The sequence below is a fragment of the Lipophrys pholis genome (genome assembly GCF_963383615.2).
Source record: "Lipophrys pholis genome assembly, chromosome: 10".
Lineage (NCBI taxonomy): Eukaryota > Metazoa > Chordata > Actinopteri > Blenniiformes > Blenniidae > Lipophrys > Lipophrys pholis.
This window is the reverse complement of record NC_137640.1, coordinates 8177911-8205411: the sequence shown is the minus strand read 5'-3', so window position 1 is coordinate 8205411 and position 27501 is coordinate 8177911. Positions and strand designations below refer to the sequence as shown.

General features: G+C 39.0%; 1 protein-coding gene across 1 annotated transcript; it reads left to right on the top strand.

Moving 5' to 3' along the window:
• Positions 1-907: 907 nt before the first annotated feature.
• On the top strand, positions 908-5996 carry LOC308115802 (histamine H3 receptor; the record flags this gene model as incomplete). Its single annotated transcript, XM_080473569.1, has 3 exons — positions 908-1145; positions 1736-1902; positions 5148-5996. The coding sequence occupies 3 exons, from the start codon at positions 908-910 to the stop codon at positions 5994-5996; spliced, it is 1254 nt and encodes a 417-aa protein (XP_080329695.1).
• Between the last annotated feature and the right edge of the window lie 21505 nt (positions 5997-27501).

The following is a 27501-nucleotide window of genomic DNA, read 5'->3' as shown; positions in this document are numbered from 1 at the left end:
GAATTGGATAATTTTTTTTAATTTATTTGATCCCCACCTGTAGTTTAATAAACAGTTCTCTTTTATTTGGTTGTTGATGTTTTTTTGTTAGTTTTTTAAATGATGATTGCTGCTGCTCCCCCTGAATCTCTTTGGTGTCCCCCGAGGGTAAATCTGCTCCACACTTTGAAAACCACTCATGTCACGAGGATTAAGATTTATTTTTTCAGTCATTTTCAGCTGGAGGTGCATTTCCTGCTCAATGATGTCTGTAAAACAATCAGATAAAAACCTATATAACGTATGGAAGTGTAAACTGTCTTTAGTTATCTGTAATAGAGTGTGGACGTTTAACGGAGGCACGGGGAGCGGGAGTATTTTGTTCCTGCTGAAAAAATGTGCTTGCTTCGATCTCTTTGAATCCATCAGTGTAAGTTGGATATACTGCTCGTGTGTATATCCAGTATATTCAGCTGCATCCACGGAGGGGTGGTGCAACTCTCCTGCGTAACATCGGCCGGAGCTTTACTTTGAAAGGACGGATGGAGGCAGTGATCTACTGTGATATCGTCCAGCTTCACAACAGAGACAAAATCCTGTGAGCGCACGGAGCTGCCTCACATCGTCCATCATCACCAGGCGCTTGTGGACCCGGAGTGTCCAGAGAGGAGGGTGCGCTCAGGGGACCCGAAAGTCATCATTCACCTCGTAAATTAAAAGAATCGGATAAAACCTCAGGTTAAAGTGTGCTAATGTCACAGATTTGTTATTTGGTAAAAATGGTAATTCTGACAAACGCGCCATTATTCAACAAGTATCCTCCATGCCTCTTGACTTCATTAAAGTGGATTGGACCGTTTGATCGCGTGATTGGATTTGCGTTTTTTCGCGAGAAAAAGTTTACCATGATTCTGGCTGTGAATTAACAATGGGTGCGTACCTGCCGGGGTCCAACTCCAGCGGCGCCTTGACACCCGCGGTGTCGGAGGCTGGGAGCGTCTTCCCCGGGTACCTGGTAGTGATCCTCTCGGTCCTCATGGTGACTCTGGTCGTCGTGGTGGTCGCCGGGAACGCACTGGTCATCCTGGCTTTTATTGTGGATAAAACACTGAGAAATCAAAGCAACTACTTCTTCCTGAACCTTGCCATAGCCGATTTACTCGTAGGTGAGTTGATGGTGTGCTCATTTTTCCCCTCTCCATGTCACTTCGCTCAGATTTGGTACAATTGCATCTCGTTTTCCCTTTTTGTTTTTCCCTTATTACGCAAATGTGTGTATTGCTTTAAATACCATTAAAAAGTTCGTATCGATCTCCTGCAAGTTTCATTGTGACTTTAGCTTGAGCACTGTGGAGGCGTGTGCGTAATTTCCCCATCCTTCCACATTATGGTCACATTGTTGAACTGCCTTCCTATAGTGCTTTTTTCACTTGGATCGCTTGGTTAATTGTACCCGATTAATTGTTCATGTTGTGCTTATTCATTTGGGGAGGATTCATGGGCATTTTACATTTTGGGGATACTAAATATGGGAACGCGCAGCAGCCAGTCATTTTATTGTCACGTTAAATAGGTCTCACTTTCAGACTGTGCAGGGGTCTGGAGACATGCCAATGAATACATATTGGAATGTGTGTGTGTGTGTGTGTGTGTGTGTGTGTGTGTGTGTGTGTGTGTGTGTGTGTGTGTGTGTGTGTGTGTGTGTGTGTGTGTGTGTGTGTGTGTGTGTGTGTGCGTGTGTGTGCATGTCCTTCAGGTGCTTTCTGCATCCCAGTGTACATCCCATACAACCTGACTGGCAGGTGGATGCTGGGTAAAGGTCTCTGCAAAGTGTGGCTTGTCATGGATTACCTGGTGTGCACTGCCTCGGTCTTCAACATCGTCCTCATAAGTTATGACCGCTTCTTGTCCGTCACAAGAGCAGTAAGTAGAGCCCGTGCAAATGCTCATTAACACACACAAACACACAGATGGAGAGCGAATGAGAGCGAGAGAAGGAGGGATGAGGAAGCAAGGGACAGGAGCATATGAATAACATATAGTCACATCTGATCGGTGTCACTGGCTTTGGCAGCTTGTATTGCGCTGAGAATCCATTTATAACAGATTGTCAGTGTTTGTTTGCATGTTTTCATCACTGACCTCAATGCTCAATATCAATGAATGTCACTTAAAGGGGTACTTCATCTTATTTGCACGGATCTTATTTGACATGCAAAATTACTCGGTCTTCTACTTTTGTAGATGTTGGACGGAGCTAAAAAGGTACAGTGTCATTGTAGTAAGGTCAAAAGTGTCAATTTAGTTCTAGTGTGGAAATGTTTTCTAGTTATGCTTCATTTCAAAGGCATAGATTCCCTTAAAGCAGAGAGCAATACAAAACAGGGTGTGCATTCTTATAATTTGCCATTGGGAAATGTAGAATCTTTACTTGATTTAGGAGCTTGACTTTAAGTTTTTCACTCCCCGCTGAGTCAATTTGAACATTAACAAAATAGAGAGAGAAAGAAATTTGTTTCGCTTGTTTGAGCGCACAGTGTTATGCTGTCATTGAGCATTGGGTCCGTAGTGGACGCAAGAGACCTGCCGTCCACACAGTCCATTCAAGATGACTTGATACTGTACAAAATGTACAAAATCAAAACTGGAGGAGTCTTGAAATCAGCAGCAGCGCAGCCCCGGAGTTCATGATTTATTTTTTTATTTTTCAAATAAGGAATATAAAAATGTAGGTAAGACTCTGCTGAACCACAAATCGAAGCAGACTGGAGATCTATAACTGCTGAAGTGCGTTGGGGGGTGGCTGAGTTCTGGCTCTCAGTTCCTTTCGCTTGTAGTTTGTGGAGTAGGATCATTAATGTTGGCAGGACTTCAGGGCACGTCATAGAAGGGGTTGTATTAGACGCTGCTGAGTATACTTAAAGACCAACCATTGTGGTACAAATCCTTAAACAGAAGTGGATTTTCTTCTTCACAAGTTGGTGGTTTGAAATGTCCACCCATCAATTTGCTTCGCTCAGATTTACGCAACAATCTCTATTGTCTCCAAATACACTTTGGATAAATCCGTCATAAATTGGGGCAGTCTAAGTCCTGCTGATCATCCCCACCCTTGGTTCTTCCTTAAAGTGCTAGTGTGCCTATAACATATGACAAGCCACTAACATGGCACAGACAATGACTAAAATCCACATGGTAGGAAATGAAGCACAGCTGAAACATAAACATAGTATGAAAAGCAAAAGAAGTACAGACATTTCTGCACCTCACGTCTTCCTACAGTTCTTCTATGTGAACACCAAGACGCACCAAGACTAACGCAGAGATAAAATCTCAAATGTACTAGGACACCTTCTGGGAGCTCCTCTTAGTAGGCTGGGCCTGATAGACCTCTGTTGGGAAATGATGCTCAAACCACCTCGACTGGCTCCAGTAAATGTACGACAGTAGAAGCTTGACTTTGAGCCTCTCCCAGCTGCTCGAGCTCCTCACTCTTTGAGTCAAGGTCTACATATTCTCCACAAAAAAAAAATGTATGAAACCTATTATGTTATACGAGTATGCCACTTGCTCTCACGCTTCCTTTTTCTCTCCTGGGAGGAAGATGCACATTTGCATTTTTCATTAAGTATGAAATCTGCTGTTCCAAACCAATTTCATTCTTGGTCCTCAGAGAAAAGAAAGACCTCGCTCTGCTCATTTTATATATCCAGCTTAAGGTCTGCCACCCTGTGAGCTTGTTTTGCAGTCATGACACAAAGTGTATGATTATAGGTGAAGGTGGGGATGAAAGTACCTTTTTAGTCTCCTGCCACTGATGGTCCCTCTCCTTGTCTGCCACGAGGGAGAACGATGTTGTTATCGAGTGTAAAGATTCATTAAAAATGTGAATGAGGATGAACAATAAATTCAGTGCTTTCATGGTGCTGCCAAATGGCTCATTTTGGTTTGTGGAGTGATAGTTTCTTTCATTCTTTCTGGTTTATTTTGGCTTCACTCATATAGAGATTCCATGTCCCCAAATCATTTAATAAACTCATTGATTGATGTGGTGGGTTACCTGTTTGTTTTTTTTGCCACCCGTGGCTAAATGCACTTTACTGGTACAATAAAGGAAAAATGTGCTTTTAGAACATGTAACATTCAAATGGAACTGAAGGGGTGGATATGTTGACAGACGTAAAATGGCAGAACAACACGTTTTGGAATTTTGTCTTTTTGGGGACTTTCATCGAGAAACATAAATACTTTTTTCAATAATACTTTGATTTAAAGCACTTCCCCACACAGGACCAGTTCCCTTCATTAAAACATGTTTCAAGTGTTTGATTTTTCTCGACAGGCTTAAAATTTAAATATACTAAAGTGGCCAGATGGCATAGTTACACCTCGAAATCTATTTCAATTCATACAGTAGTAGTATCTATTAGCTCGGGAGTGATATAATAAAACTCTGCCGGATGATTTTAATTCAGTGGCACAATGAAAAACACTTTCTTTTCATTTTGTTCATTTTGCAAAAACGTAGGAAACAGTATCCCTTTAATTTACAGTGGAAATAGAGTTTTCTTTTTGTTTTGTCACGGGACCAAAATAAATTATGAAGATGATGAAGTGGTTGAATTTCATTGTCCAAACAATAGCTTTTTGAGTCACACCCACATCAGCTGCTCCATTGCCCCTCAGACACATAACCATTGCAACACGAGAGTGACATTTATTACTTTTTCTACTGAGAAATGATTCCACAAGAGGAGGCATGATAAATTAGAGTTTAGCCTAAGAGGAAAATGCGGCGAGTGCTAGGAGAGTGAGTGACAGCTCCTGGTGAGGGAGGACCGGATTGGGAGAAACCAGATGTCTCTTTCAGTCTCGTGTTGCATCAGCGATTGTGGCTCCCTGCCCAACTTTCCCCCTTCCTTCATTGGCAACGGTGATGCAACCAGGAATAAGAGCTTCACGAGTGGGTTCTATTTACAACATGATTCTGCCACTATGAGAAACAACAAGGGCTCGACTTGAAAAAAGATAGTCAGAGGAGAAGCTCATGTATTTGTCGGCCTGTTTGTGTGTGAGCAGCTGCACTTGTTTAAAAATGCAACAAACAGCTGTATCGTACAGCAGAGGTTATTTCACTGAGTCACCCTTCTGCCTCTCTTCTGACACAGGTTAAATACAGAGCCCAGAGGAACCTCACCCGCCGGGCTGTGTTGAAGATGTTGGCAGTGTGGGTGTTGGCCTTCCTCCTTTATGGCCCTGCCATCATCTTCTGGGAGACAATTGTTGGCCACAGCATTGTTCCCTCCCACGAGTGCTACGCTGAGTTTTACTTCACCTGGTACTTTCTGCTGAGCGCCTCCACCTTTGAGTTCTTCACCCCGTTCGTGTCGGTGACCTTCTTCAACGTCAGCATCTACCTGAACATCTATTGCAGGAACAAGAAACTGAACGCCTGCGTCGAGGACGACGACAAACCACAACATATTACGAAGCACAAAGAGGGTGGAACCTGGTCCGTGTTGTTTTTGAAGACTCGCAAGGTGTCGAGTGAGGCTGCTGCCATCTCGGCGGTTATAGAGGATGACGTGCAGTACCCGTCTTCCTGTGGGGAACATAACACCAGCCAGATATTCATGCAGCGAGAGAGGTTTTCTCCAGACAGGAAAAACCTCAGACTCTTTCAGCACACTGCCTCCGGCGTGAGGCCCGGCCGTAGGACACAAGGGTCTCGCCTTTCACGGGACAAAAAGATAGCCAAATCTTTGGCCATAATTGTCTGCATTTTTGGGATTTGCTGGGCACCATACACTCTACTTATGATCATCCGTGCTGCCTGCAGTGGGAAGTGTGTGTCGAAGTACTGGTACGAAGTTACATTCTGGCTTTTATGGCTGAACTCGGCCATCAACCCATTCTTGTACCCACTTTGCCACAGCAGCTTTCGAAGGGCTTTCTCTAAAATACTGTGTCCTAAAAGACAATCTGTGCAGCCTCAGATTGAGGCTCAGTCTTGTTAGATAAACTATCAATCCTCAAGCACAATGAAAGTCTAGATTTTTTTTTACTTTAACAAGAAAAAAAAAAAAAGACGAAAGTCTGGTGGTTCGAAGTAGGGTAAATGGTTGCATTTCAAGAGGTGATTGTCTGAGCATACTTGTAACCAAAATCACAAAGCAACTTAATCATGAAAATATTCTTATATAATTACCGTCTTAATAACAGAGTAGAGCAGCAGACACTTACAGCACTGTTAAAAGTGGATGTAATTGCTCTTGATTAGAGTGCCCCTGCGAGCCAATGTCAGATTGTTCAAATGGTGCATGCCTTGATTTCAAACGTTTTGCTGTCCTTTGCAGATTCTCTCCGTTAGTAGGACAGGAAGAACTGCAGGTCGTTTTTTTCAGTATTATTTTTTTCTGAATATGTATCCTTGAGACTGTGAAGTAATGACTTACTGTTTGAGCCAGATAGAAGGCGAATATCATAACTTAGTCAAAAATATTATGACTTACAGCATGAAAAGCTATGTGATTAGAATGGAAGTTTTATTGAGAGTGCACCATAAGTAAGAAAAAAAAAAAAGACAATTTGTTTACAAAAGGTGTCCACTGTGTGGGCCTTTATCGGAGTGAGTATTTATATCATTTTTCAGATTCAGTAGATGGGATAAGAACAGAGAAAATAGATGATTTTGAGCCAGGACTGAATCTGCACTTGCACTAAAAGAATATGTATGAAATTAAAGCGTTAACTTTGGTACAAAAAAAAAAGAACACAATGCCAAGCTATAGATGGTTATATACATGAACTGTGGTATTTATTTCAAGACTTGACTGGTCGATGCCGCCTCAAAATTACTTTGTATGTCAGTTATAAATGTGTGTCAGTGTGAGTAGCCAAAGAAAGAATAAAGAGAAGACTGCCTACATGCTTTGTTTACATTATTACATTATAATGACAATACTACATTATTGTTACAATCATGCATACAGGTAGTGCAGATGAGACGAAAACAGCTTAAATCAATTTTAAGGGTGTCATGAGGAAAATGTTCCGACGCTCATGTTCGGTGACTGCTAATGAAGCTTAAGCAAGGCCATGATTATATTAGTGTCAAGATAGGTACAGACCACCTGGGTATGATTGAAAGTAAAATCTGTTTCAAGTCTTCACACTCATTAAATGAAACACAAGGTGAGGACACGTCCACATTACTTCAGAAAAAACATTCTTGTGCTTTCTTTTTCAACAAGGCACCAGTAGACGTGTATTTGAGTCCAGTCAGTGCAGCGCTGAGTAGAAACTCACATATAATCGTTCTAGTATCAGCCTACTCATAAAACCCTTGCCTAAGAGTTTTATGACTGGTTAAAGATCTGTGATGGTTGGATAGGATGAGGTTAGATATGATATACTAAACTGTACTTACTTCAAGTATGTGTAGTTGGAAAGGCCTCTTGTTTTAAATGTGAAGCATGATTAAAACATTTATATAAAAAGTCAAAGGCAAACAAAGAATGTTAAAAAAAAAAAAAACACAAATATAAAACACTGAGAGTAGAGAATTTTATATCAACTTTCAAGCTTTTATTATCAGATAGGGGAGAGGTGTGGCAGAGCTGGAGAACTTTGACCTTTAATACATATTTCCTGCACAGATGAATGGAATGGAAAAGAAAAAGAAAAAAAGGGCCAGAAGCTGTCTTGGGGCTCTGAGACAACCAGGAAATAATGGTAATGTTCTGCCCTCTGGGGATAATGTGGGAGGCTTTGCAAGAAGGAAAACAAAATCCCTTGGAGATTGTCGAACCAGAGGGCTTGTATCCAATTTATGGTGGTGAGAAAAAAAAAATATTATAGATGCTGCTGACAACTTCTTCGCCTCTTATACTGTCAATAAATACACGCCTTGCGCATAGTGGTAAATGAATACAGCAACCAGGTGTGTAAACTGTCAACATGGCAATCTCATGGATTAATAGGGTGATGCCTTAACGTGACCAGAGATAAAGGAGATTCGTATCTTTCAAAACCTCCATTTATTTCTTGACACGAATCCCCAGCAGCATTAATTTCAAAGTGGAACAGGTGTCATCAACAGATTTTCCATCTCTGCCTCTGTGAATACAAGAGACAGGATTAGGTGGCTGGTTGTTGTTTTTAGAGAGTTCTTACCTGACAGGGGAAAACAAAAACTATTCTTTTTTTTTTTTAGTTGATCTGTGTGGCAAGAGCTCTTAAGTTTAATGAACTGTGATCTTGTTTCTCCACTGTCTCAATTCAATCATCACATTTTGGTAGTGTAGATAGGCTTTTTCTTTTTGCATTTAAAAACCAAAATTGAAAATTGTCATGTGGTGATTCAAAGAGAAATATTCTGACTGTGTTTGTTCTTAACTTTCATTTAACCTGCACCACATGTGTCCCTGCTTTCTATTTAATTCACTTCCTTTTTAACTGCTTCCTATTTACTTTACTTCCTGTTTGTGCCCTTTCTGTTTACTTCACGTCTTGTTTACATTTGTCCTAGTTACGTCCTGATCATGTTCACCCGTTTCCTGTTTACATAAACTTTCCCTTTAACGGTTTCCAGTTTAACTTTGTTCTGACAAAGTAACAGTTATTCAGTTGTGTTGATTTGGGGATTGTTTCATACATATTATGATCAGATTATTTTATGTGAAACTGTTGAATTGTAAACAGTGAAACTCAGAGGATTATGGAATGCGCTGCCTTCTAAGAAGGGACCTAAATGCAGATAAATGTATGATTTCTCTGTAACTACCTTCACACTGACTCAAAACACTTGTAAAACAATTTGAAAGTGAAAGAACAAAGACACAACATTGCAGAATGAAGACTTTTGATCATTTTACATCTGAAGTGAAATTAGTCTGTGTGCCACAAACCCAGTGCAAACAAACAACAGTGTTTCCTCCAAGCAAATACAGTAAATGAGATATTGTGAACAACAAAAACCCACGTGGAACAAAATTCATCAGCTTGCTTGAAAATAGAAGAGTCAAGTGACTTCCACAAATGTGACAACATTTGGAAGTATTTCATAAAAGGTCTGCTTTAAGTGGTATGAACAGAGTGATATTTAGGTGGCCCATACAGAGACGCAGGTGGGTTTGTAAATGGAAAACAAATTGCTCAGTGTGAGCATTGGCATTGCTTGTATTTGCACTCTGAAACCCTCAACAACCAATATTCACAGCCCTTAAAAGAGGAATTGGATGCAGCACACACACCCTTCTATTTCTTCCCGGGGTTGCATTGGGATTCAAATATGGTGGAAGTAAGGTTATTGTTCGCAAAACAAATATCACACAGCACAAATGATATCCATGACGGACTGGAGGCCTGAGTCACACAGTCCATCATTTTTTTGGACAAATGATTGTTCAAGAGAAATGAGTAACTCTGCTACACAAATTGTTTGCCAAACACGACCGCATGTGCTTTGAAGATGGAAAACTACATGCAAATGCTGGCCATTTGATCAATACAAAAGAAATACATGCTTTCATTGTATTTCACTGGCTTTCAAAGCTATGTGTCCCACTGCTTGCTTCCTCTATTTGGAGTCACTCTCAGTGTTTACATTTCAATGAAGCCAGCTGGCAGTATGATTATTCTGAGGAAAAGAAAACTGAGTGTGCACATGGTGAAACAAATCATACTTTAATGTTCCCAAATAGGATCTTGAATTTGTCAAAACGAGTTCAATAAACACTATGTCATTTTGGCAATTCTTTCATTCAGCTTCTGAGAAAAAGTGTCAGTTCATCACAAATTCAATTAAACATTTTTGATTGCTCTCTTTTTCATTTTTACACTCATCACTATGTCAAATTAAAAATGTAAAAGAGACTGGTTTGTGAACAAGCATGATTTGCTTGAGATATCTGTTTCAATTATTAATTTCTCTTGGCACTACGTATAATATGTGTTTTTCAGTTTTTCTGTTTTGTAAGATTTTCATATGAACTTCAGTGTCATAAACACATTTCAAATGCTCTCTAAAAATGGTGGATATCAGCTCCCCTACAAGGCCTGCAAGTGGACACATGATTAAAGTCACAGGGATATACAATAGGATGGACTGGGGACAGTGGCGGACCTGGCTGGTTTTCCGCTCTGAACGATTGGATGCAAAATTGTAGGTCTCGTGCCAAGATCAATTTGGTTACAAAATTTCAATGAATACGTATGAAGAACAGCCTGACAGCCACATGGTGAACCCTTGGCTCTGGTTCAGAGTAATAACACAAGCAATAATGTCCAAATAGTGAGCAGGTGTGATTGATTTCAGGACTGATAGAGGTGTGACTGATTGGAAAAGAAAAAACAAAGAAGATGTCTTCTTGAAACCATTTGATCCAAATATGGTTACAGGGTTTCATGGAACCCCCCAGAAAATTAAACCATCTGTTCAACATCCTTGTACCAATTTGTGCAACCCCAATTTCTCATTTCTATTTCATGCAAAGCAGTGATTTTTGATTGGATGCCATCAACATATTTCACATTTTTCACATAATTGTGAACAGCTTTTATTCAAACTGCATAAAGCATCTTCACTACACCTAATATTATTATACTCCTAGCATTTATCATGGAGATATACGACAGAGCCAATTTCCTTTCCGATCCAATACAAAGTAAAGTCACTTCTGGCATCGCTGATTGCAGTACTTTTACCGGAAGTCCATGAACGTACCAGGGTGCACCAAAATTATATGACACATTTCCTCCTACCAAAGAAATTGCACCACATTAAAGACAGACTGTGACAATCCTTTGTGTTATTTTGTACAGAAACTGTTATTAAAACACAATTTCTTTCTCATAGTAACCAGAAATTGCTTGTGCTGCATTTTAGTGGAGTATAAATATATAAGTGGATGAGTTTTACTTTTCTCTGCCGGCTTTGTCGCTGCTGGCTCAGATTTGAGGTGACATTGTTCACCGTAGATAAAGGTTTTCTTTACTGAGGCGAACTCAAAGTAATGTCGGTATTTCCGAGCAGTGATAGCTCCTGCGCTCCATGTTGTGTCCTGTTGGTCACTGCACGTCTCTGTTGTTTACACTGACGTCGCGCGGCTCATATGTCCTCGTTACGAGACAGTCTCTCAAGACAAAATCACGGTTTAGTAACGCGGTCTGCTTGCGGGAAAGCAATTGTAATCTAATGACTGTTTTTGTAAAAGCAATCACTTACTTTACTCGTTACTTGAAAAAAGTAAACAGAGTACAGTAACACGTTACGCATCTTGTGTTGCATAGCTGATACTTGGAACGTCTTGAGAGAAAAGCTGTGACGTTAACATGAGTTCTTATTGTTGGCAAGTATAGCCAAATAGTTGTAGGTTAAACTGAGGCAAGACCATCTGCTGCAGTATAAATCAACTTAAACGAGAAAGTCAAATCTGTAAAGGTTGATTTAATTTGGGCTATTTGTGGGTTTTTTTTTCCTGCACATCACTGCTTTATTTATTTAATGTCCTGCTGGGGACAACAAGTTCTTACAAATGTAATCAGCACCTGTAAGTATAAAGTTGCCAAACAGAAAAAGGATGTTCTAGTGTAACGATCGCCCGAACTCTCAGTGCTGACATTTATGATGATCAGGTTCATGGTAGGTACACATAATTAGTGTAAACCATTTAATGTCTAAAGTAATATACAATTCACTGAAAATGTCTTATTTTCAAGCGTTCTGGTTTTAATTTATGGCCAGGAAAATGTTAAGGGGGAACTTTTCACAGTGAGGATGACCTTCTTTGCCTCATTACTTCATTGTGTTGTCTCGTTACAGCAGCGCTGAAAGAATTTACATAAAATATTGAGTCGCGGCCATAAATGTCTTCTGTGAGATTTGACTCTGCACCAACACAAAGTAATCAGCAATTGGAGTTTGAGCTGGAGTTTGTGCCAGATGGGGTGAAACTGGCATTCCTGATGTATGGCATTAATGAGAGTGGCACAGACGTGTCGACAACCTGAGAGTATAACGCCTCTGGTTACAGCAGTCAAGGGCACAGATCTCTCTGCCAGAGTTCATTACTAATGCACAAGCTGATTGCTCGCAGAGAAACGGTATATAGATTTCCTTTTCCACAAGGGCTCAATTAAGCTTTTAAAATCAAATGAAACATCAATCACACACAGTTATCTCATACGACCTAACAGAGTGAGGTCAAATGTTTAGCAAATATAGAAAAAGAACAAATAAGGTAAACACCAATAAGCAGGAGAACGGAAATCTTCGTTAAACCTCAAGTAGAATTAGACTCGGAGGTGGAGGTCATCTTCGTTTAAACAAGTTATATTTGTAAGCTTGCAATGAAGAAAAAAGTACCCCAGCAGAATCGAGGACAATATGAGCCTTGAAGGCTGCTGCAGCAAAAACAAGGACAATCACAATCTCTTAGCTCCAAACATTGAACAGTAATCTTAAACCTCCCTGTTTAGGTTTGATTTTATTTAAAAGTGCATTTATAAATTTTAACTTAATGAACACGTTCAACTTCTTTTTTATATTTACCTTATGTTTTTCTCTTATTTTATTGTGTCCCCCAATTATTTTCATTTGTATGTTTTTGTTTTATCGGTTTATCAGTATCACTTTCCTTTGTCATGCTATTACTTTATACCAATATTATTTATGATGAAACGTCAGTTCTACCTGAATTCTTATTTTCAGTAGTACATCTCCTTCATCACATTAACAATGTATCATAACATTTCATATGCTTTGTGCCGACATTACAAGCGCATATGTTTTGATTGAACACTTGATTTTAAGCAATTACTATACTCTACTTTTTATTAACTTGACATTGATGTCTAATAAAAAGATTTTATATTAGACATCAAACCATTGCACACCAATGCTGACAGCATCAGGAATCACTTGCTGCAGTCAGCGAACACAGGTTGGGCCAAATTGCAGACTAAATATCTGCTCAAAATTTTGCACTTGCAATTGTATTATTTGTGTCAGATTACACAGGAGCGTCTGTTGTCCAGAAGAGACAAGTTTGTGTTGAACCATACAGCACGTCATTGTTGAATGTGAACTACCATCACAGTTCCACCTGTTCTTTTCTTCTTTACTGCCACAATTTGTTCTTGACCTTTTGTAGAAGTGTTGGATCACATTGGACATACTGATCCATATGGATGGAAATTGATAAGATTTTTACGATTCTGAATCCATTTTCTATTCTGATTAATGAGTCGATTCTTTATCGATTCTCTTATCTATTCTCATTTGTTAAAAAGGAGAACAAACAGGTCGATCAGCATCAACTTTGTTTAATTTAGAAATAACATACAAACCGAACAGTTAGGTCTTCATTGGCCCACAGCCTCAGGCTCCTTGATGCGGTGCCAGAGGGTCCCCAGAAAATTTTAGGAGTTTTGAAACTAGATATAAAATAAAAATAAATATACTTTTGTAGGAATTACCAGAATACAAGAATTACAAAAGAATGTCAAGCGACACGATCAGTTTTTCCTGATAAACATTAAAATTCATCCCTGCTGGTGCAGCACTGTAATCAGATCGTATAATGCCCTGAAATGATTTTAATGCCACGTGTTATTAATCTCAAAGATACAGTCAAAGTGGAAGGGTAAAAAAATCACACAGAAAACAGAGGTTTGGAGCCACCGCTACAGCTGGTGGAAGCAGTCTAATGTTTAACCATCCTGCTGGTAGCCACACATAAAAAAAGTCAGCTTCAATTCAAAATGTAGCAGTCATGACAAAAAAATGAATCACTCTTTAACTCTTTTGCATATTATATTGCATTTTTATGTTTATATGAAAGAGGCAACAAAGTTATACACTAATGCAGAGAGGTTGAGGGGATACGTAAACTGGCCATGAAATGTGGTTCCCTGAACGACCATTTTCCTGTCAGGGATTGCAGGGTGGTGTGGGGATGGACCCAAGCGCAGACTCAGAGTTCCACAAAAAACAGAGTTTATTGAAGTCCAGGGAACACAGGAGACACAAGGGCGACAAGAGGAGCGACCAGTAGACAAGGGGGAAGTCTAAATTGTCCCTCCTATCTCCTTATCTACGGAAGTGTTTTGTGTGGCGGCCATGATAGGGACTGTCCGAATTCTCAATAAGCAAAGGAGAGGAGGCTCGTTGCTTCCTTTAGAGCCTCCTTTAGCTTAGGAACCACTGATGCATCCTTTTTGTAAAGCAGGCGAGCTCATGCTGCCCCACAATTCCTTGCAGCGACAACATTTAAAGGGACCTGCTCATCCCAGCGTTCAGGGAAACTCACAATGTCAGAAAAAGTGAGCAGATCATGTAAGTTACCTAAGCAATAATCTGCTTTGAACAACTTTAAACCACATAAAACCCAAATTAACTTTTTGTAGTCCATTTTCAGAAACTTGTCCTTTCCCCCACCATGACGGACGTCACTAACTTGTACCGTAAAGTCGGTAGATAAGGAGATAGGAGGGACAATTCGGACGTACCCAGAATGATCCGACAGGGACAACAGAGGGAGACGGGATTAAATACACAAAGAAGGGGTGGACACAAGTGGAACGAATGATGGGTGCACACAGAGGGAGAATGCCATTGGTTAATTGAAAACATGAGGTGAGACACACAGGGGCAGACACAGAGACCTGACATTTCCAATCGGGCAACAGAGTAATAGTTGTCTTTACAATGAAATTTAAATGTTTCTGAGTAATTTGATACACTTGCCAAATAAATAAGGTTTTCAAACAGCAGGTATTGTTTTGGCAGGAGAAGTCGATCTGCTCAAAAAATAAATGTTGAGTTGAGCATTCTCATGATTTGATGCTGTGAAACTTCTGGAAGTATAAACGGACCTATTCTACAATGAAATTAAGAGCTTATACAATGCTGACAATCAAGAGATATTTGTTACAATCGTCCTATGATGAAACTGAACAAGCATGTACCTGTATCTATTTATACCTTTAAATTATAAGATAATCTTTCTAGTTTTGAAATAATTCATCACATTTTTCAGAACGGACACAAAATGTGGACTCCTCACATAGTTTGGGGTGTCGACCACCTTGCTCTAGTATAATGTAACATCAATAATTGACAATGAAAAATACAGGAAGTAGCTATTCACAATATTTAATGTTTCATTGATTGGGTGAAAACATTTTCAGACCCTCTTTTCTTCTTCTTCTTTCAAGTGAACAATTGGACTGAAACGTGGATTTGAAATGCCTAAGCCATGAAGGTGAAATATATACACAGACAAAAAAAAAAAATTTAAATTAAAAAGTTAATTGCCCCAAAGATATATTCTATAAAGGTTGCTTCAACAATGGGATAAAGAGTTAAAGACTAATGCCACAGTATTAAGCTGTGCCTCACTTCACCGTGATGATGTCCTTTCAAATGATATTATCATATAGATTCACATTTATTCCAGGGGGCTTTCAAAATTGTGAGTTTCTGCTTTCACTAAAGGCAATTTTCCAAGAGATGAAACAATATATAGGGGAATTAAATTCAACGAGCAATTTTAAACCTCGCTCAAACGAGTCAAGCCTCAATTTTTTTTCCTTAATAGAAGTTGCTCTCATGTTTTGCCTTTCGAAGTTAGAAAGAACCGCCCAGAAATGCAGGGACATCAATATGAAAATAATAATGAGCAGGTTGCCAAGCAGCAGATTTGACAGAGCTCCATGCTCTAATATATTTTCCTCTGGCGTGTCCACTTAAGATCAAAGATTACTCTGTGCAGAGGAAATCGCAGCTACAAACTATATATGCCATGCAATCACTTTGCTATTTTTATGCTTTTCCCTTTGCCCAAAAGAACACAGAGATCTTGCTTCCACAACCTGTTATTTGGCACGGACTGAGTGTATAAACGCTTGGCCACTTGATTACAGTGTGTGGAGCCGTACGTCTGCGTCTCCCGGCAAACCAAGCAGAGTCCGACGCCTGCAGCTTGAGCATCACCAGAACAGGGTTTCATTTCAATAATGGGAACAATGAGATGTGAGTTTGACTCAGCTTTAATATCCTCGTTGAAGATGGTGATCTGCTGAGCTTTTGGAAAGACGATAAAGATCAGCGATGATAACTCACAGAAGACGTATCACAGGTCATTTTCTGGTCAAAAATAGATTTCAATGATTATTCTTCTGCCAGAATGCTTGTATTACCTTTGTTTTGACTTTTTCCACCACTGTAGTGATGCTATTTTGATATAGCAGTGCTGTGCTATGAAATTCTTTCAAAAAGAATATGGCCGTGGACATTTCTCGCTGTCTTTTTTGAGCAAAAATAAATAAATAAACGAAATCATGCAGCTGCTGCTGCTAACACTCATCAAAATTATGGGGGTTGATGAATTCCAGTCCATATAATCTATTTTAAAATGATAAAAACAAGAGCATTGCAGGGCTTTGATTGATTAATCACAAGATTAGGCTACTAATTCTACTGGATCCACTTTTCAACAATCAATTTTAAATCTTTTTTAAACAACTCATTCTAGTTTTATAAAAAAGTTCTCTGCTATAACTTCTACCTGTCACCCGTCTATTGGCATCAACTTGCGGTCAATATCGGGGAAGGGTCTACTTTAAATTCTTGATGGGCTTGTGAGGGGGTTAAGGTTCTTCACTATTATGCCCTCTTTAAAGTATTTTAGATAAAAAAAATTGTGTTGATGAAGACATCTAGCTTTTATCAAAACAAATAGTTTCCTTTTAAGAAATGAACATGATATTGAAAATCAAGACATGAGAGTTAAAAATAGTGAAATAATAGAAAGCCTTCCATACAGAGATTAAATGTACAAGTAAAAACTTTGTCATTATGTTAATGACCCAAAAGCCATTAAAGTTTGTGTTCAAATTGACAAGAACGTTTCACTAGTACAGTATACTTTGTTGCGCTCCTCTGTACTTTTACTACACGCACTACACTTGTATCTATCTGAGGCCACTATTTTCATTATTTACATTATTACACCAATGAAAACATTAAGAGATATTTTATTGAAGCTGGATCTCTTAAAAACAAATAATTCAAAACTTGATTTCATACCTTTTTTTTTTCGTCCAGTAAGACGAGAAGCAACTATTTTGTTGTTGTTTTATATTCTTTATACAGGAGAGACATTATGCCTAACACTGTTTAATTCCATATTTATTTATTATCTTACAATGTTTCCATTTGTACCACTGAGAACAAACATGTGATGATGCAGTGTGGCAGTCCTCTCAAGCTTCCCTCGACCAAAACAGACCAGCCAGCTGAGCTTTGCTGTGATTGACTGTAGAAAGAATGGTGGGGACTGAGCAACAGAAGCCCACTGGCTTACTTACCGATCAAAAGCCAAAAGATACACTGTTAAAATTAATTCAATAATGTTTGATGGCACATTTTGAGGCATTATGTTTCATTTTATATATATTTTTTCATAAGAACAACAGGTTTCATGACAGCATGCACAAGACAGGTGGAGATAATTATCCCCTGATTCTGCTTTTGTCTCAGTGTATTTGTTCTCAAAATTTCGCAACTTCATTCTTGAAATTACTAAATTGGTCGTGTTTATTTAATGAGTCATGCTCGGCTCACATACTGAATGTGGATTATTTAGGCATGGCATACAGAACGAGGAAATACAAAAATAAATCTGTTCTTTCTGCCAAGATATGCTAATTTCAACATGATTATGAGATTTTGAGGTTCTTATGGACCATTTGTAACATTTTGTCCAAGCAAAACAAACAGCGGTGAGGTTAATTTGGAAAATAGAAAATTATGCCATCCAAACAAGTAGACCTGTAGGCCGTGTGAAAAGTAGGTTTTGATCCACTTCCAAACCATTTGGACAAAGAAACGATTCTGTCTTTTGTTTTGACACTTTTATACAGTGAACACTGTTGGTGTGCCTCTTGCTCATGAAAAGACATTCATAATGGTCCTACATGTACAGACAGTAATTTCTGTCAGAATTGTGAATGTTATGTAGAAAAAGAATCAAATCACCTGGTTACATATCTTGGTGTGATTGTAAAACTATTGTGTAAGTGAAAAATGAAGCAGGTCTGATATGGATTCATGATACAGCTTTTCCATGTTGTGGCGCATGGGGTAGCAGCACTTTAAAAACACATGTAAATGTAATTTGCATTGTGAAATGTAACAAATAATTAAATCCAGCCCCATTTATTTTTAAGAATTATATTTAAAGTTATAACAATGTTCACAACAGTGTACACCAAAGGAGCAACTGGAATTATGAGAACATTCCCATAGGTACTCCAGGATATTTATTAAAGTGCTTTAAGTTTTGGTTTTCACATTGCCTTAACTATTTATCTTTCTACGTGTATGCTGTTTTTGCACTGAAAAATGATTGGATGTCATTTTTTTTTCTTTTCTTTTCTTAATTTTTGTCTTTTTCCCCCTTGTCCTGTTTGGCAGCTAAGGCACATAATATTATTTGATCAAGAGCCTTTCGACCAGAAAAAGGTGGATTACCCCCTTCAGGTCGGTGGAGAGCCCTTGTCCCAAGTGGAGGAGTTCAAGTATCTCTGGGTCTTGTTCACGAGTGGGGGGAAGATGGAGCGTGAGATCGGTGCAGTGTCTGCAGTTATGCGGTCGCTGTATCGGTCCATCGTGGTGAAGAAGGAGCTAAGCCAAAAGGCGAGGCTCTCGATTTACCGGTCGATCTTCGTTCCTACCCTCACCTGTGGTCATGAGCTCTGGGTCATGACCGAAAGAACGAGATCCCGGATACAAGTGGCTGAAATGAGTTTTCTCCGTTGGATGGCTGGGCGCACCCTTAAAGGAGACATATCATGCTTTTAAATCCTTCCTTTTTACATATAAATCATACAGTTGTGGTCTATATCAAGCGGAAATGCAATGCTTGGGTCTGAATTCCTCATTATTATAGCTCCACAGGCCCCTTTTCTACCCCTTTTCTGACGTGCTTCTGAGAGCAACTCGTTTTGGGGCAGTCTCTTCAAATGCAAATGAGACACTTCATACCCCGCCTCCTCTCCAGGTTGCAGAGGTGACACTCGGTTCAACGCCACCCTGTTCGGCCATCTTTGTAGTTTGATAGAACAGATACAATTATCTAGCGGCGCAGAAACTTTATATTCACACATTATTTACAAAATGTCAACAACGGAAGATTTGTCCATCCAGCCATACATGTTGGAGCCAGAGTCGGACCCGGCGGAGCGAGATGAAAATGACGATGATGCACCTGAAGAACAACGTCTTCATATGGATGTAACGCAATGGTGTGTTACTATATTTACACTAACTTCTCCATCCATGCCCACTACTACAATACTGCCTGTATTACAACGACTATTTAACACAGAAGTTACATTATAATCTAAAACGAGCACACAGCGCTAACATATGAAGACGGTGCAACTGCTAATGCTAACAAAACAATGACAGGGACGTCTTATCATCACACTTTTTAGCGTTATATACAGCTTACCGAAGTGCTCTGTTCGTCGTCTCCATAGATAGAAGGAACTGACCGCTCAATCAGACCAAGTCTTTCGGCAAATCCTTCTTTATACTGGCGGAGGTTGCTGAAGCAGTCATTCTTGAAGTGATTCGCGCACACAAAAATGACCTTACCCACAGATGTGGGTACATTTCTGTGAAAAATAAAACTCAACCAGGCACTTCGAAAAGGTTCTGATGCTGGGAGACGGTGTAACGAAGCTTGTGGGTTACTACATCCAACAACCGAACATTTCGACTTATCCTCTCGTAACTTCGGCACCCTTAGGTTGGACTACAAAATCGCAGCGAGAAACAAAAATGGCGGATTGCTCGAAGTGTCGATATCCTAATTTGGCAGTTCCGCCGGGAATACTGTGACGTAATAGTTCAAAAAACGTAATAGAGAATAGAAAAATTGAAACGGATCGCAAAATATGACCAAAACAGAATATAAAGATATCAACGGAGCACCTGAAGAGACTACTTTGAACTTTTCTGTACTTCTAAACACTCTAAATATACAACAACACGCATTTAAGGGCTAAAAAAGTGGATTTAGCATGATATGTCCCCTTTAAAGATAGGGTGAGGAGCTCAGTCACCAGGGAAGAGCTCGGAGTAGAGCCACTGCTCCTCCACATAAATTTTTTTAAATAATGTGAGGGTTGGAAACTCTCTGTAAACCCCCCCACCCCCACCCCCAAAAGGATCTCACATATGTCTTAGAAACTGTCTCAGTCATCATCTGAACTACGAAGGAACTATTGCATTTTCCATTCACAATGGTTCAAAAGAAGAAACAATGGGCTTATCATTGTTTTTCCAATCATCTGAGATGGTCTCAGCCTGCGGCGGTGCTTTACAGCTTGTTCTGAGTCATTACAGACGGGCCTCGGCTCAGACCTTATTGACTGCTCTGTGCTGAGTGTCTGCCACTAATAAACAAACCCTTCTCAGTGACACTACTTCAGCTGTGGAGAGAAAACAGTGCTTTGTTTCTGTTTACAGAAACCGTCCATCAACCTTCTGTCACAGCTCAACTGAGCTTTGAGGGAGCAAAAAAATTCAGAGACTTGCTTGGGAGGGAAAAAAAACCAACAACACATTTTCCATGTGTATGTATGGGGTGTCACTCTTGTACCCTCGTGAGAAACCGATACCATTCAAATGCTGCTCAGCATTGCATCACCGTTCACACCAAGCCCTTGGAAATGCCTTCATCTTGAGATTTGCACTGACCAGTACGCTCAGAATTCAGATGTATCAGAAAGGACTTAATTTGAGTCTGAATATCAATAATGCATCACCAAACAAACATTGGTATGTGGTTGCTCTCTTCTCCTGGGTCGCTCTCTCTCACAGCCTTAATTCCTATAAACATACCTCTTTGCTCTCATTGTAGGGAAAAAAAACACCCGAATGACTGCAACACACACAGTCTAGTTTCACAGAGAATCATAGACGTAAGTTTGTTTCTAAGTTAGAGGTGACACACTGTGTACAGTACATTAAACACAATGGGAGATACACTGTACATAAATACACTATCTGTATTTGCGACAAGAGTCGTGTACTGTAATTGACACAACAGAACCAGCTGAGCTGCCTCTCATCGATTCGACATCCTGACATGAGCTGAGACTAGAACTTCCACTGCAGGGAGCCTTCAAACAGCAAGGTGTCAAAAATACAACCATTTAAAGTAGCAGTGTGACAAAGAAACCCACCATCCCTGAAGGGGCCATATTGATTGCAGATCCAGACAATTGAAACAGAAAAGCTGCCGTTGAGCTGTGTGCAAGCATTTGATCAGGGAGGAGCACATATATAGTGATATTGATGATTGTTTATCGCTCCCACTCTGACACAAGCATCAGGCTTGAGATTTCAGAGAAAGCTTCATCTCTTTTGTGCAAAGTAAATTTTACCCCGACTGTGAATAAAATAAAAAGTGAGAGAAATAGCATGGTGAAACGTGTTTTATGGTAAGAAAGTCTGAATTTGATTCCAGGTAATATATTTGTGGACTTTTCCCTGAGAACTCCAGTGAAAAACTGCAATATAAAAACGTTTGCCTTGTGCTTAACATGTGAGTGAATTTCTTTCTGTTTGTCCTGTGCCAAACCGGAAACCTGTAAAGGAGGTAGTTGAAGAATTTTAATCAATACATCATAATCCTGTGACAATAACCTATGATGCACTGTTAATGCAGTAAAGGTAGCTTGACCTGTAGACCCACGATACACACCACTGAAAAATATACAGTAGCTCGCGACATGGTGATACAGTGCTTAGTACTATGTCCTCAGAGCAAGTTGATTCCTGTCTCAAGTACGTACACCAACCGAGGCCTTTCTGTGTGGATTTTGCACGTTATCCGTGTTTATTCTTCTGTTGGGATCCAAAGGCAATGAATTCAAATTCAATTCATTTAAATTTGTTCAATGTTATTCTTATTGCATATAACAATACCAGCCATCCCCTGACACAGTTAAATAAATATATAGGAAAACCCAACAATTCCACATGAGAGAATATACGTGCCCGTTGCAAAATATGTCAAAACCTGATGCGGGTAGGACACACAGATCATAAACATTCAGTTTCACCGTCAGAAAACCTGCAGGCAGGAAGGCACTGGGGGGACGAGAGAGCAAAAGAGATGTTGGTGACATGCAATAGTGATTTATATAAACACTTTACTTTTGACTTCTTTCCTTTTCATTATGATATGTTTATATATATATATATATATATATACAATGTTTTTAAAATAAAATGTGTTGGGAAAATCTATTTCACAACCCCTCACTTTTTTCCTGTACTGAAGCTCCCAATCAGAGGTCAACAACACTTTTTGAAAATCCATGGAGTTAGATATTCAGGGTGGACTCTATCTTTTGCCTGATGTTATATCAGACTCCAGTCCTTTAAATCTCTAAGTCTTGATAAAGACAACTTAAAAAAAAAGAAATCACAATTAAATGTAGAGCGTTTGATATTTGGGTCTCCAGACAAAACCTGAAAAACTGCCTTACAAGCTGAGTGAACCTTTCAGTGATTCTGTGCGTGCTGCTGCAGCAGTCACTCGGCTTTAATGGCACGGCAATGGTTTTGTCAAAATACTTATTGACCATCTTTTATCAGAAATTCCTCAAACCAACCACACTGTCTAATAAGGTCGAGCCAATCTAAAGTATTACGATGAACTTGGTTGCTGTGGTTTGCAAATAACAAAGATATCTGAAAGTGCAAGCACAATGGGGGGCATAGCTTAGTTGGCAGAGCGGTTGACTCCCAATCGGAAGGTTGCAGGTTCAATTGCCAACTCTGCCTGCCTACATGGCGAAGTGTCGTTGGGCAAGCCACTGAACTGCAAACTGCCCCCATTGGAGGGCCAGCGCCTTGCAGGGCTACAGCCTCCAATGGTGTGTGAATGGGTGAATGTGATGAGCTATGTAAAGCACTTTGGGGCTGTTGTCAGCGAAAAGGCGCTATATAAATTAGTCCATTTATCAAAATGTTTACAACATATGGTCAGTTTATTACCTCACGAAATGTCGTTAAATACTGACTGAAAACAATCACTGACTGATGACTACTTCAATCAAAAACAGGTCAAACAGATTTTATCCTTTAAGATTGAAATGAAGTGTTTTCTTATCTAATAGTCTGATTCGGTATGATGTGCAAAGTTTGTGCATTTGTAATTTATGAGACAATAATAGTCACGACACCCTGTGGAGTCATTTCCTATGCAGGCAGATTCAAGGAAGCTTTATACACCGGAGGAGAGGAAGGATCAGTCTGTGCTAGTTTGGATCGCTATCAGCACATTGGCAGTGTGTTCTGATCACTTAACCCCTGTAGCCTTGTGGCCTTCACAGCAGATCAGATTATTTCATTGATCATCAAAAAGTCAGTCTGCACTTCAACAGATAAGGATTTTCTGTTGTTGTTGTTAACGGCTGTCTCTTTTAAAACATAGAAATTGCATAATGATGAAAGGCTCTTTTGAAAGGCGGTGAGCCCCTAAAGCTAAGGCTGAAAAAAACAACAAAAAACCCACTTTGTGATATACAGTATTTAAATCTTATGCGTAATGATGCATTACAACCATTAATCTTTGTAGGAACAACTGTAACTAATAGATTACAAAAAGTAATAAATCTAAGTAATTTTTGAAGAATTGAAATTATGAATTGTTACCCATTAATAATTACCAGAAGTAATTACTTCAAGGAATTAATTACTTAAAGTTAATAAATCATCCAAAACAATGTATTAATTGAAAATTTTCATTGAAATAATTTTGTCATTAATTAATCAATAATTATTTGGCACCACCGGAAATCGTATATTAAACTAATTACCAAACTATCAGTCTCAGTTGAAATAATTTACACAAGTTTGTTAATATTTCTTTACAAAATATGACTACTACTTAAATAAAAGAGAAGGCATGAGATCTGACCATAATAAAGTAATTGTTTCATTAATTTACACATCAAACAATTCTTTATATCATGATTTCTTCTCCAAATAAGAGATATTAATGTGAAGGCATCCCCCTAAACATAAAGAGTAAATATAAAATATAAAAAATAAAAACACTGGCAATCATATCACATTGGTTATTGATTATTTCCAGTACTAAAGCACACACAAGACAGGTTTATAATGCGGGAGGAGGACTATAGGGTCAGGACACTACATCCATATAAACACAACATGGCATGTTCCCCCTTGATAATCTCAAGAGATTACAATACAGAGCAAAACCAATCAGTATATTGTGGAAAAGATGGGAAATTGGGCTGCTTTAGGTTGCAGGAAAAACAATTCACAATTGAACTCCATTATGTAAAACACTAAACTCAATTGTTTGTCTCTGCAGGAGAAGCCACTCACAGTAATCAGCACGTGTCACATGTGGGAACCTAATTACTGTGGCTCAGGAGTGGCATCTGCCTCACTACTCCACAGGCTTCAGTAATAACTTCCTGGAAGATCAAACAGTGAGCAGAAGTGATTGTTTTTGGCATGGATTGCGCCACCATGTGGTTTAGTTTAATTTAGTTTCATTTCCTTCATTGAGACAATAAATAAAACAATTCAATACAATGCAAAACAAAAGCTTCAATAAGATTTAAAACATACAATAAACAACAAAAAACATGACTATTAAGTCGCAGAGCCACTCATCTGAATTTTTCTATCATATCACAATGATATAATACTATGTCTCTATTTCTCTGTATTTGAATAATATGCTGGTTTTAATTATGGTACTTTTATAAATATTGCATGTGACTTTGATTATTCTAGTAATTGTATCGCATGCACATGGTTTCTCATCAAACTCACAGGACTGCTGAAAACCAAAGGGCAAATTGTGGTTGCAGGCTATACCATAGATTACCTTTGTGTGATCTAGACTGATCTAAATGTAATGATAGAGCTATACAGCAGATAGCAGGTCCAAGGATGATGCATGGCTCCCCATTGTTGATAGAGTGGGGGAAAATTCTTCTCTCTGCTGTAACATCTGTGGTCAGCTTATAAAAACCTTTGCACAAAAATTAAGCCCAGTTTTCCACAAAGTTGTCAATAGATCCCTAGAAGCACAGGATGTCTCCAGGATTTGGTAGGACATTGTTGTTGTCCCGTTCTCTAAATCCAGCCGTACCACAACACTCAATGATTTAAGACTGTTGGCTTAGATTTCAATTGTTCAAGAAATTTTGTAAAATACATAGTGCAAATAATGAATTTCAGTTTATCTCACAGCCAAAAAGAGGAGTGGAGTATACCAGACTCTGTCTCTCTTAACTTGCTTTTTAAGCTCCTGGAAGGGAGTGGGTGTCACGTACAATTCAACCGCACATTTAAACCCACAGACTTTTTGAACATTTTAATCTGAGTAATAATGTGGGCTGGATCTTAGATATCTTAACAAACAGGACACAGAGGAGTCAGAGTTAATGGGATTTTATCCGACAAAATGTGCCCCTCCACTGGCTCACCCACCTCAAGGATGTGTGCTCTCATCCTTGTTATTCATTCTCTACACCAACGTGTGTCAGAGCACTTTTAAAGATAAGTTCTCTTTAAAGTATGCTGATGATTCTGTGATTGTTAACCTGTTTCAGGGATATGAATATATCTATATGCCTCTGTCCAAACTTTGTGAAGTGGTGTGAGGACGCACACCTACAGCTGAGTATATCCAAGACCAAAGACATAGCCACTGACTTTAGAACAAATGTCAATAGACTTGAGGCCATTATTATCACTGGTCAAATCATTAAACATGAGCAATCTTAAAAATATCTTAGAATTTTTATTGACTCCACACTGAACTTCAAAGAAAAAGATTAGGCAGTGAGCAGGAAGGGACACCAGCCTTTGATTTGTCTATGGAAGTAGTCCCGTTTCCATAACGATATAGCTTTGATGACACTCTAGTCATTTTTTTCTTTTCACATTTTCACTCATGTCATTATTTGGAAACCTTCCTTTAAAAGAAAGGCGCTGTCTCGGCTGTCCATTTCCTTTTCCAATGATGTTTCTCAACCCCTACAGCCAGAGAGTTCCAGCTCCAGCCAACTGGACAGAGATTTATACTCCCAAGATTTTAGACTAGACATTATCAAAACACCTTTGTTCCTGTTTCTTTTGGAAATAAGATAGACCTAGAAGTGAAACGCACTAAGTCTTATTATTTAACGAAAGCCCAATCTGGTTTTAGTCATTTATTGTATTTTTGCATCTTGTTTTTTTAAGAAGTTTTTATATTGACATTTTAATCAACCAACCAAAGTTTCTTTGTATAACCCCATTGACGGCCCAGAGAGTGAGCAAAGTGCCTATGGCTTAAAAGCAACACAGTAACTTAAAAAAGTTGACAGCCATAAAATATTCAATAAAACCGCAAAAATAAACAGCATCAGAACAGCCCTAATATATACATCTAAGAGAAATAAAGTAAGACAAATTGCCACCATATTGCCAGGCATTAAAAGCTGCTTTGAACAGAAAGGTTTTGCGTTCTGATTTAAACAGACCAAGGTCAGTGATGGTGCAGGTATATCAGAATGGGGGCTTGTTCCAGAGCCTGCATGCAGCTACAGCGAACGCCCGGCCATTTCAGTGTTTGCATTTAGACCTTGGCATCTCAAGCAGCCGCTGATCAGATGACAGTGCTCTTTTTTGGCCTCGTAACACTAATATCTCAGCTCAGTAGTTCTTTTATTCATTTCGATCCTGTTCTGTGACCTCACCTGTCAATGCCTGTGCTCTGTACCATCTTTACTGTTCTGTGTCCTGTATGATGCCCTCCTGCTAATGCAGAACACATCGACATACGGTTACAAATAAAGTCACCTTGAACGTTGTAATGCCCCTCACCTTTACCTCATCAAAAGCGTTGCTGGAAAGAGGAGTAGCTGTGGCTGGCTGAGGGCAGATTGGCAGGTGAAACATTGTGACTGTAGAGTCAACACTGTAGCCTCTGTTTATATTATTCAGGATGTATTTGTATAATTAAACCAGATTCTGCATGATAATATAATTTACATGTGTCAAGTGGATTATCATCTTATTCACTGCCCTTCTAATAACGACCGCCATACATGCATTGGACTTATGTTATGTACATAAATGGAAAACTACCGAAACAAGTGAAAGCCTTTGCTCACCTATTGTTGTTAAAGACTTACTATGAAATTTACCATTGTCTTACCTGTTAAAGTTATGGTTTTACATTACAGCTTGTTTTTTTTTTTTAAATTGCATTCAGATAATAAGAAAATGCATTCTGATTCAAAGTCAGGCAGGAGTGTATTTAACCAATCACAAAGAATTGCCTCTCATTATTTGAAACAAGAAGCAACATTTCTCAACTGAAACTGAATTTGGTAAATCACTGCATCAGTAAATAAAATTACAAAAATATAGTTATTTCTTCATTGTTACGACCGGGCTCT